Here is an 11530-nt window from a genome sequence, read left to right on the forward strand (position 1 = left end):
GACTGAGAGAGCCTGGGAGAAATACGCGCAGGTCGAGGTTCTGCGAGGACAGAGCCTCAGGGCATTCTGGGAAGTGTAGTCCAGTTGGCGTAGCAGCAGCTTCTGGGTGGGCGCCGAGGTGTCGCGAGCGGGCTGCGCTGGCTTGAAAGAGGTAGGTGCGTCGAGTGGCGCGGCTCCGGGCTGAACTCCGGAGCGAATCCAGGGCTTCCGGGGCCGTTCCCCCCGGCTCTCCTAGCGGCTTTACGTTGTCCTGGATCCGGGGACCATCTTGCCCTGGAAACCTCTGCCCAGGACCGGTGGTTGCTGCCCTAGAGCTGCAGCGGGCGAGCCGTTCTCGCTGCCTGAAGGTTCCCTCGCAGGGGCTCCCTTTGAGCTGGGTGAATTTGGGCAGCAGCGACTGAAGCTCGAAGAGGTCCCCTCCTTCCCCTCCCCAAAGTAACAAAGCCCCGCCGGAGGAGCCACGGCCTACTTTTGTTGTCCTCAGCCCGCTCTTTGTATCCGATGCAGAGTGAGATGGTGGGTGTGAGGCGTCAGGTACACGCGAACAACTGTGCAAGGTCAAGGCCCTGTGTCCGGCTGGGGGCTGGGGCCTGGGAGATGAAATAGGCAAGGTTTTTGCCTCATGCTGGGGGTGGAGATGCTCAAAATGTTAGTGTTTCCCGCCCCTCTGCACAAAGACAGTTCCAATAATGCTGGCTGTTAGCTATTGAGAATTTGCTGGTGGCAAGTGATGTTCCAAGAAGGTAGTCTGCGTTACGTCACTCAGTCCATACAATAACAGAGTGCGATATGGACCTTGAGATCTAGTGAAAGGTGAAGCTAATTGTTTAAGCAGTGGATGTATTAGAACCTCTCTGCCCTTTTTCCTCCAGAGCGAGCACTTTTACCCATTACCCTATACTGCTCCCTAGTGGCAAGCTTTTCACATTGTGCAGAAAGGTGAAGACTGCAAAACAACGTTTTTCTTTTAAGCATTTCTCCTCAGAGCTTTGGCTTCCTCTACCATTTATCTACATTGGAATAAAGATTGTGTCTGATTTAGTTCAAAGCAATTTGAAATGTGATGTGCTAGTATTTTGTGTTGATAATATTACCTGTATCCCAATTTTCATGAGAGGGAGAAGGAAACATTTCTTTTTTTGTGTACTTCACAGTCCCTAGCTACATCCTAGATACATGTAATAATAACTTATATCTATAAATAAAGGAGCGTGGAAAAGCACAATGCTCATGGAAAATTCATTTCACTTTATTTGGATCTCCAGTTTATTCAACAAAACATTTACTGCCTGATTATTATAGATACACCCTACTGGATGCTATAGAAAATATAAAAATGGCCCAGCCCGGCATGGCTCAGCAGCTGAGCATCAGCCTAGGATCCAGGAGATCGTGGTTCGACTCCCGGTCAGGGCACGTGCCTGGGTTGTGGGCTCCATCCCCAGTCGGGACGTGCAGGAGGCAGCTCATCAGTGACTCATCATTGATGTTTCTATCTCTCTTTCCCTCTCCCTTCCTCTCTCTGAAATCAATAAAGATATATTTTTTAAAAAAAAAACAACGAAAATATAAAGATGCCATCAATAGATTTTAAACTCTGGGGGAGTTTTATTTTTTCTCCAAAAAATGTTTTTTGTTGGCATAAGGATTGTCTTGGGTTTTCAACCTGGAGTGTTCTCTTGAGCCCCTTTTTGTCCTTATATTCTTTGCCTAGAATGCCCCTAATCCTCGTTCTTTGCCTGCCCTTCACAAGTCAACGAAGATATCAACTCCTCCAGGGAGTCCTCCGTGTCCCTGTCCACCCCACACTTACACCCAGAGTGAACTGGGCCTGTGTGATGCCATTGCATTACCCTCGTCAATGTTCTTTGTACACTATGCAGGTTTCTGTTTACGTGTTTGTTTTCTCCACAGACTGTGACTGTGCCTTTTAACTCTTCAGCTGACGCACAAGAAGTGTTTGTTTAATGAATGACCTATCTATTTAGGATCTATTTAGACCTGAGGATAACCCTTTGAATTGGTGAGTTAGAGGGAGTTTTCAAGAGATTTAGTGAACTGGTTTTAGTGTTTAGGAGTGATCACAAATCTCTCACAGTTCTCATGTAGAGTTGATCAAATGTAATGGCTTGTATACTCTCCCACTTACACTACTGAATTAAGATGTGATCTCTTAACATTATTCTTTTAGCTAGAAAATGTCTTTGAATGTGACTGGAGCATGCGATTAAAGTGTCTGTTGCCTAGAATTCTCTTACAGGCAGCTTGCTATTTTAAGTTCATGAAGAAAGAGTTTTTTGGAATTACAGTGCTGTGGCTCTCCATCATATAATAAGAATGTTATGTTCAGACACCTAAAGACGTAGAAGTCTTTGTGTGAATCCAAATGAGTCTTGTGTTGCCATTCAGTTTAGTGTGCATGCTTACAAATTGATCTTATATTTGTAGCTGAGATTTATCCCCTCCAGTTTTTCCTCCTCTCTGCCATTTTTTAACAGCTAAGAGTTCACTGGGTCTAGCCCTTAGTGTTGATTTCAGTATGTTGCGACGAAAACCAACCCGCCTGGAGCTGAAGCTTGATGACATTGAAGAGTTTGAAAGCATTCGAAAAGACTTGGAGGTAAGAGTACAACTTTCAAACCCTTAGGAATATTTGAAGCAATAACTTAATTTTTGAACTCCAGACACTCGACAGCTTATTTAGATGCTTTACAGGCATCTCCAATTTAATGTATTAGTTTGCTGTGGCCGCTGTAACAAATCACCATAAACGTGGTTTAAGACAACAGAAATTTATGTTTTCACAGTTCTATAGGCCAGAAATCTGTCTCACTGGACTAAATCAGTGTGTCAGCAGGACCATGCTCCCTCCAGGGGCTCTAGGGGAGAACCTGTTCCTGACTCTTCCAGCTTCTGGTGGTCACTGGCATTGCTTGACTTGTGGCTGAATCATTCAAATCTCTGATCACACTGCCTTCTCCTCTCCTGTCTGTGAAATCTCCCTTTTCCCCCTTTTAAGGATACATGTGATGGCATTTAGGGCCTACTCACATACTCCAGGATAATGTCCTCATCTCAAGATCCTTAATCACATCTGCAGGGATCCTTTTTTCATGTAAGACAACATTTACAGGTTCCTGGGGTTAGGACCTGATAGCTTCGGGGTTCATTATGCACCTCACTACACTGAACATGTTAAAACAAAAAAACTCTTGATTTCTTCCTCAAGCCAGTTTCACCTCAGTATTCCTCTTCTCAGTATCTATGCATCTGCTCAAGTCAAGAGTCACTCTTGAGTTCTCCCTTTCCCTCCCCCTTTATATATAACCTGTCTGTAAACTCTTTGATTCTACCTCCAGAATATTCTAGAACCTATCGATACCTTTTCATCCCCACTATTACAACCCTGATCCAAGTAACCATCATCTCTCTCTACAATTTCAGTAGCATCCTAAGTGGTCTTTCTACTTCCATTTTTGTCTTTCCAGTTCTTTCTCCATCAGGTATCTAGAATGATCTTTAAAAATGTTAAGATCAAGTCATTCCCCTGCTTAAAATTCTTCAGTGGTTTGCTACACTGAAAATAAAATCTCAATTCCTATACCTTACAAGATTTTCTATGTTCCGGCCCTTCTTGGCTTTTACTTCCTGCTACTTGTTGCCTTGCCCTCTGTACCCCAGACACACTGGCTTTCTTACACTTCCTTGAACGTGCAAAATTATTTATCACTCATGGCCTTTGCACATATTATTTCCCTCTGCCTGGAGTGCACCCCCTTCATATCTCTGTTTAAATGTCACTTCTTCAGTCTGTGAGGCCTCTTCTGACCCTGTCAGCTTGGGTGTGTCTTCCTATCCATGCTGGCTCCAACTCATTAGGATCTCTCAAAGCACTTTATTCTTTGATTTTGTAGCATTTATTATAATTTACAATGACCTGTTTGTTTAGTGTAAAACCATTTACGTTAGGAACCTTGATTGTAGAAATCGTGCCTTCTTCACCGTTGGGTTCCCAGGATCTAGTACACAGTCAGAGCTCAATGGTTTGTTTTGTTTATCCTGGTGATATCACCTGGTGATATTTTTCCATTGCTGCTTCAGAGCGAGTGGAAGGGAGGGAGAGAAAGAGAGAAACATCCATGTGAGAGAGACATTGATTGGTTGCCTCCCACATGCACCGTAGCCTGCAGCCGAGGTACGTGCCCTTGGCTGGAATCGAAACCAGGACCCTTTAGTCCACTGGCCAACGCTCTAACCACCGAGCCAAACCAGCTAAGGCTCAATATGTATTTTTAAGTATAGCCTTACCCCCAGTATCAGATGTGCATTAGTAAGACTTAAACTCTTCAGTGGCCTTCAGAATAAAGTCCAGACTCCTTAGGATGGCATACAGTGCCCTTGCTCATCTCTCCACTTTATTATCTTTCACTGCCCAGTTATCTTTACGTGTACTCTCAGTACCTCTGCGCACTCTGTTCCCTTTCCCCGAGGTGCCCTTTGCCTTTCTTTGCCGGCTGACTCCTATTCACCTTTTGACTCAGCTCCTTCCAGAAGTCTTTCTTGATTTTCTACCCCAGCTGGGTTAGGTTCAGCCTCTTCCTCCTGAGCTGACCCCTCTTAGGTACTGTCACTGTTGTAATTGTCTGTTTTTCTTTTTCCCTCCACTAGTCCGTATGCTCCTCGGAGGCAGGAACGAGTATGTTCTTCTCAGCATCTGTCCCCTGCAGTACCAGGCCCAGCCGAGATGCTCAATACAAGTCTATTTTCATTTGCTGTCCTAGTAGCTGTTTTATACTATGTGGCAGAGGACACTACATCTTGTACATATCCATGAACACGGTGGCTTTACTGTGTATTGTATATGCTGCTATTTTTCAACACCTAAAATCTTATTTCTGGGTATAAGGTTACTCTAAGGAATTATTAGTGATTGTGTTCGGGGTGATAATGGCATGATAGTTACGCTGATCCTCGGCCCATTGTTCTCAGATACTTCCTCTGCCTTTGACTTTCTCTGATCTGTATCACAGGGGGCTCCCAGCCTGTATGTGCTTCTTCTTAAGACAGATAACTTGGATTTTTCTTTTCCCATTTCCTCATCCTAGAGACTTTAGTTCCTCTGAGCCATAAAGTGCTAGCTAGCTTACTGAACTTTGACTCTGTGGAGTCAGCTCACTGCTGAGTTAATCTTTCTACTAAAGGCAGTATCCAGTGGGTCTGGGTTGTTTTAGAGAAACTTAGGTGGGAGGGATAGTTTTGCCCTGAATAAAATGAAACCAGAAGAAAACTGGTATTACATTTGTTATTGAAATTAGTTTGATTACATTTTGATGACTCTGGATTCTGAAACAATCAGCAGTTGTTCACAGTGGGAAGCCCTTTAAATGATTTAATTCCATTTGGATAGTCTCAGAGTTTCTCGTGGCTTATAAAATGATAGCATCCTTTCCCTTTTAGAAATGTGGTCACCAAGTTATTTGGGGAGAACTTTCTAATGTTTCTTATTGATAGTGTAGACTAACTAACTAGAGAGTAACTCAGGGAATTATTATACTCATCTATATATACAGGGTGGGGCAAAAGTAGGTTTACAGCTGTTCATATGGAAAATAATACAATAATAAATAATACAAGATCCTCGCCAGTGTTGCTTAGTGGTTGAGCATCAACCTGTGAGCCAGGAGATCGCAGTTTGATTCCCGGTCAGGGCACATGCCTGGGTTGCGGGCTTGATCCCCAGTAGGGGCGTGTGGGAGGCAGCCAGTCAACGATGGTCTCATCATTGATGTTTCGCTCTCTCTCCCCTCTCTTTGAAATCAATAAAAAGTTGTATTTAAAAAATAAATAATACATGAATAAACTATTTCTTGTACTCTTGTGAACCTACTTTTGCCCTACCCTGTGTGTGTGTACATATATATAGTAATACCTTATTTGATTATTTAAAAGTTCAGCAGTAAGTGGTGAGGTGTGGAAGCAATTCCAGTGATTAGAGTAGTCGAGCCCTTCTAGTAGGGAAGTCGAGATAAGACATGCTCATTCTCTCAAAGATCGTCATCATCTATTTTTAGTTACATGGTGGTAGTTATGGGATATCTTTTTTTAAATGGTCAAGCTGCGACATAGACTTTGTGAATTCTGCATTCACTTGTGATTTAAGAGCCAAACCTTTTCTCTGAAAACAAATGAAATCCCAAGCCTTTTGATAAGATGGCACAAAACCTTCTATTCATGTGTTACATTTAATCTCATGATGTCAGTCATGCTGTTAACTTCTGGTGGTTATTGTTTTACCAGTCACTTAATTTTCCCATCTATTATCTTGAATAATACATTTCCTGAACCACCCTTCTCTCCTCCTTGTCTGACAACCCTTGTTTACCTTCCTAATTGCAGCTTCCTGCTCTGAACCTTCACTCCTCACCTCTCTGTGTCTCTTTGGCAGTGTGGGCTCCTCTGTCATAGCTTAGAGCACACTATGTTGTAATTGCCTACTTACCTGTTTCCTCAGTAGATGATGACATCCTGAAGGTATGGCTTATATCTATAATCATCATACAGTAGTTCTCCCTTCTCTGTGAGGGATATGTTCCAAGACCCCCACTGGATGTCTGAAACCGGGGGTAGTACTGAACCTTATATATATTATGTTTTTTCGTATACATGCATACCTATGATAAAGTTTAATTTATAAATTAATAATAAGTAGGACAGTTACAGTAATATACTGCAATAAGTTATGTGAATGTGGTCTCTCTCAAAATATCTTGTGCTATACTCTTCTTACGATGTGAGATGATACAGTGACTGTGATGAGATGAAGTGAGGTGAATGACCGCGTTAGACTACTATATATAAGGGTGACTTGTATACATCACAGCGATACTGCGACAGCCATTCTGATCACGGAGGCAGCTATAAAGTGACTAAAAGGCAGGTAGTGTATACAAGGTGGAGATGCTAGAATTTCTGGAATTTCCCATTTAATACTTTTGGATCTTGGTTGACCGTGGGTAACTGAAACCACAGAAAGCAAAACCGTGGGTAAGGGGGGACTGCTGTACCCAACCTGTATTCCTAACCATCCAAACCTAGGATTTCAGTTTATTGTTCTATAGACCCTATCCTTTACCCTTTGCCAAGTACATGATGGGTGCCAAATAAATATCTGCTAATGGAAAGAATGTTGCCTTAATCCTAAAACTTTTGTACTTTCAGACCCGTAAGAAACAAAGGGAAGATGTGGATGTCGTAGGAGGCAGTGATGGAGAAGGGGCCATAGGGCTCAGCAGTGACCCCAAGAGTCGGGAACAAGTGATTAATGATCGAATTGGTTATAAACCTCAAGCCAAGCCCAACAATCGTTCATCTCAATTTGGAAGTTTTGAATTTTAGAGTTGGATTATCTTGCTTGCTAGAGCCCTGGAATGGTGTAAAATGATGGCAGAAGTACAAACGAGGTCCAGGGATTTGAGCTTGTAGTCAAGCAGAATGTTTACCTCCCGCAGAGAGAAATACTTCTGCATGAGATTACTGATGCTTACCTTTCATTCGAAGCCGAAATCCAAACTCTGGTTTGTCTCTGGAGAATTTGACTCTGTAAAACTTGTCTGATTTTTGTTTTTAAAAATAAATATATTTTTGGAAAAGTATGAGATATCCTTAATGAAATCTAATAGCACTGCTAACCCTCAGACTTGAAAAGGTAGTTGATACAGAGGTGACATCATTCTTTCCATCTTTATTAAAAGACCTTGAGCACAGAACACTCCAGTTCACCCTCATCACTGACTTTCATGTGACTCATTTATTCAGCAAGTATTTATTCAGTGCCTACTGTGTGCCAGGTACCATTCTAGGCACTTAGTAACATTAATGAATAAAATCAACAAAGATCCTGCCCTCCTTGTGGGGATTAGGTTTAGTGATTTGGTGTAAACTCGATCCATTATGAACTTGTTCCTTCGGACCCAAACCTCTTGGCAGTAATAAGGCTTAGTGGAAAATCCTCCCCAAACTAAGCACATACACTTAGCAAATTGAGTTCTCATGCGGTTTTCCTTTGGATCAGGCCTCACACACCCTGAGCACAGGTTGTGTTCCATGCTCTGGGGCTTCACATGGTGAGGAGGGAAAGGAGAGGTTAACCAAAGCAGACCTCACGAGGGCTTGCCTGACCACTCCCATGTGCAGAGTTCTGCTCTTCGGCTCATAAGGAGTAAATTTTCTGTTCTTATTTAATCATATAGCAAGGGGTTAAGATCATGGACTCTGGGAATCAGGTTGGCCGTGGATTTGTCATTGTTGGTTGAAGCTGAGTGGTAGGTGCAGAGGGGTGCATAACACGATTCCTTCTACTTTTGTTTGGGATCATAATTAAAAGGATTAAAAATCATGGATTGTGGTGTGAAGTGCCTCGAGCTGCAATTCCAGCACAGTCACTTTCTTGCTGTGTTATCTGGAGCTAATGACTTAAATTTTGTGAGCCGCTCTCCTTACCATATCATGGAGATAGTACATATCTAAAAGGGCTGCTGTAGAAGTTGTTGCTATTACTGTCTTACTTAGTAGTTTCACGTGGTGAGCTCCTTAGGCAGGTCTGTGACTTACTGAACTGGCTATTCTTTCTGTGTGGTTCAATTCCAAGCTCATACAACAATAAAAAATATTTACTGAATTCCTCCAAGGTGCCAGGCTTTTTCTAGGAACTAGTGATACAACAGTGAACAAAGTAGACAGACAATAAAATCCCTGCCCTTATGGAGATATTTTGGTGGAAGTTGACAGGAAATAGAATAAAAAATTTTATACTTACTCTGGCTTAGATGCCTATTTATTATATTTTGGAGCTTTAAACATATTGCTCCTCATTCAAATACATACTATTATTGCCACTTTATAATTGAGAAAACTTAAGGCTTAGGGATTATTAAAAGAACTTGCTGAAGGTCACATTTCTAGTAAGTGATGGAGCCAGGATCCAAACCCACGTACGCTTGACTCCAAAGTCCAGGCTCCTCATACTATACCATGGAAAAGACTAGAAGTGGTGGTGAATGGCAAGGTGGCCACCTGGGGGCCAGTATGAAGGGCAAATAACACCAGCATTCTGACATTCCCAAAGGGACGGGCAGGCCCAATGCTCATCTCAAGGCTCAGCAGTGAAGCTGTGAGAGGCCCAACTCGGGACCTCTTGCCTGACAGCATAAATATAGGGATGGGATTATGATGCAAGTTAGCTTTTAAATTCAGGAATCCCTAGTGTACTGAGATATTTGCAGCTTCATGCAGAGCCTGTCACCCATGCAAGTAGAGCAGGAAAATGGTATGAAAACATAAGGGGACCATGCCACCTAAAGACTGACCTCTTAGAAACTGATGGTGATGGCCAAGACTCTATGTGCACAATGAGAGACCACATGTTCCGATACCACTCTGGGGAAAAGACACGCATAGAATCACAAAATCAAAATATTTATTTTGTTCTTTTGTACATGACACTGTTAAAACATTCCTACTGTAGCAATACTGCTCTCCAGGAGCTTACAATCTAAAACAGTCAACATTAACTGTGGACCCAGTGATTAAGGCATTATATCAAATGCAGACTTTGTATTTTTAGATGAATCTTCTGAAAGAAGCAGCTGGAGAGGGCAGGATCAAAATTAAATGACATGAAAGTGTACCCCCTGCCCCCTCCCCTTCCAGCTCCTAACCCTTTGTGGCTAGAATTCAAGACTAGTGCCCCACAGCCTGAAAGGGAATTCCAGACAACCCTACCATAGGAGTAGTGACAAACCTTAATCTCTAATTCCCTGGTGGACACGGGATTCCCTGTTTGTGGGCACTGAGGAGCTGAGTGTTGCTCCAGCATAGACTGGAGAGAGCAATTAAGATTCTATAACTGCAGATGGTACCAGGTAGCCCTCTACCCAACCTTACAGAAATTCCAGTGGGACACTTGCTCCTTGAAACGTGCTTAAGGTCTCTACCAAGTTTTACAACTTCTGGCTGGTATCTACATCCACTGCATAGTAATGTCCACTGCATCAGGAGGGCCAGGGAGATTTAATAAACTAGACATATGGGATAAAAGACGTTATCTTCTAGCTATGAGAGAGAGAAGAGGGAAATGGAGAGCAAAAAGGGTGCCGAAGAAATGGGGATACATGCTTCTAATAGATTTGCACAGGGAGGGAGGAAAAGAAATTTGGATCCAAAAGGAACAAAGAAGTCAGGAACTATATTCCAAATGAACAGGGACACAGAAATGAGAGTCAGCGAGACCATTACATTATCACAACCCAAGAGCTCAAGAAAGAAGGGATTTAAGCTTTTATTTTTTCTCTTTCACTAGCTTGCTTTGGCAACCTAGTCTAAGAATTGCTGGAATTCAGGTTTTTCAGGAGACTGTCTTGACCACCTGAAGACCTATCCCAAACTGATGTTTCTCTCTGGGAGTTTCAAATTCATCGCACTTTGTCTTAACTGGCCTTGATTTTCTTACCTTAATGATAAGGTCCTGTTCCTAAAAGGGTATTACAGCAGCTCATTCCAAGATTTCTAGAGAGCACCAGGGTCACTACTAAACATTCTTTTTACTTTATTATTCCTTGGCTTCTGAGACAATAACAGGCTATTTACACTTTAATGTTGGACTCTGTCAGTACCTGTCGTTCACTCTGCTCCTGCTATATATCAGCACTATAAGGGGTTGGAATGAGAGAAAAGCACAAAACTTAGGTTCTTAGGTTTTAAGTACCTAAGGCTCCATTCATCGATTCAGTAGGCTCACAACCCTCTCTTGGTTCAAAGCCACGGAAGTACACCTTCCTCACTCCAATAGTTAACTGTACCCACAGAGAATGTTCAAACTTCAAAACCACAACAGAGGCCAACAGGATAGCTGTGCTCTGTCTCTTCTGCCCTGAGGCACAACTGGAGCCTAGCACCAAGGAGGGCAGGATTTAACAGACCAGCATAGAAGAGTCACTTTATAGAGGTAGTTTGGACTGGGAACAAAGCTGCAGCATAGACTAACAACTGAATAGATAAAAATCCAATGTGATTCTTCATTGAGAAAAGAGGTTTTGGCCTCTTGTGATCTAATTAAGCCCCCGAGAGTAACAAAGATGGTCACGTAGAGGATGATCTGCCTGGTATGGGCATGGATGGGGGGAGCCTAAGGAATATCTGGCCATCAGCAAAACACACCCTAAGCCTCTCCAAAGATAGGGCTATACTTTTGTCCTTCTGGCCTGTGATTGGCTAATTGACACTGCAGATCAAAGGTTCTTTCTCAATCTTCAAGCTATTTCCAAGATCTTTAAAAATAAGGACTGGTGATTTCATACATGCTGATGAAAGTTACTTTGGCTGCAGCCCTCGTGCATGCGTGCTTGGGCACACATACACAGTCAGAGCTGCGTAAGTGTTTGTGGAATGATTAAGTATTAACCAGCAGCACTTAGCACATGACTGAAGCCCTGACATACCACCTACCAGTGAGTAATTCAAATTTCCATGCTCA

General features: G+C 42.7%; 1 protein-coding gene across 3 annotated transcripts; it reads left to right on the forward strand.

Moving 5' to 3' along the window:
* The first annotated feature begins 5 nt into the window (after positions 1–5).
* Positions 6–7652, forward strand: CDC26 (cell division cycle 26). 3 transcript variants are annotated; one of them, XM_087822884.1, is made up of 5 exons: positions 6–151; positions 1915–2023; positions 2499–2620; positions 4669–4746; positions 7219–7652. In XM_087822884.1, the coding sequence occupies exons 3-5, from the start codon at positions 2540–2542 to the stop codon at positions 7393–7395; spliced, it is 336 nt and encodes a 111-aa protein (XP_087679010.1). In that variant the 5' UTR covers positions 6–151; positions 1915–2023; positions 2499–2539; the 3' UTR covers positions 7396–7652. The 3 variants fall into 3 exon arrangements, with proteins under 3 accessions (XP_087679010.1, XP_016066405.1, XP_016066406.1); XM_016210919.2 differs by lacking the exon at positions 4669–4746 and having other exon boundaries at positions 44–151; XM_016210920.2 differs by lacking the exons at positions 6–151; positions 4669–4746 and adding an exon at positions 221–516.
* The last annotated feature ends 3878 nt before the right edge of the window (positions 7653–11530 follow it).

The sequence above is a fragment of the Miniopterus natalensis genome, chromosome 12 (genome assembly GCF_054644295.1).
Source record: "Miniopterus natalensis isolate mMinNat1 chromosome 12, mMinNat1.hap1, whole genome shotgun sequence".
Classification (NCBI taxonomy): Eukaryota; Metazoa; Chordata; class Mammalia; order Chiroptera; family Miniopteridae; genus Miniopterus; species Miniopterus natalensis.

Bases quoted from the DNA above. Each gene is read 5' to 3' on its own strand.
- CDC26 (XM_087822884.1), top strand. From the start codon at position 2,540: ATGTTGCGACGAAAACCAACCCGCCTGGAGCTGAAGCTTGATGACATT. The intron at 2,621-4,668 runs GTAAGAGTACAA...TCCCTCCACTAG, and splicing joins GCATTCGAAAAGACTTGGAG to TCCGTATGCTCCTCGGAGGC. The intron at 4,747-7,218 runs GCTCAATACAAG...TTGTACTTTCAG, and splicing joins GTACCAGGCCCAGCCGAGAT to ACCCGTAAGAAACAAAGGGA.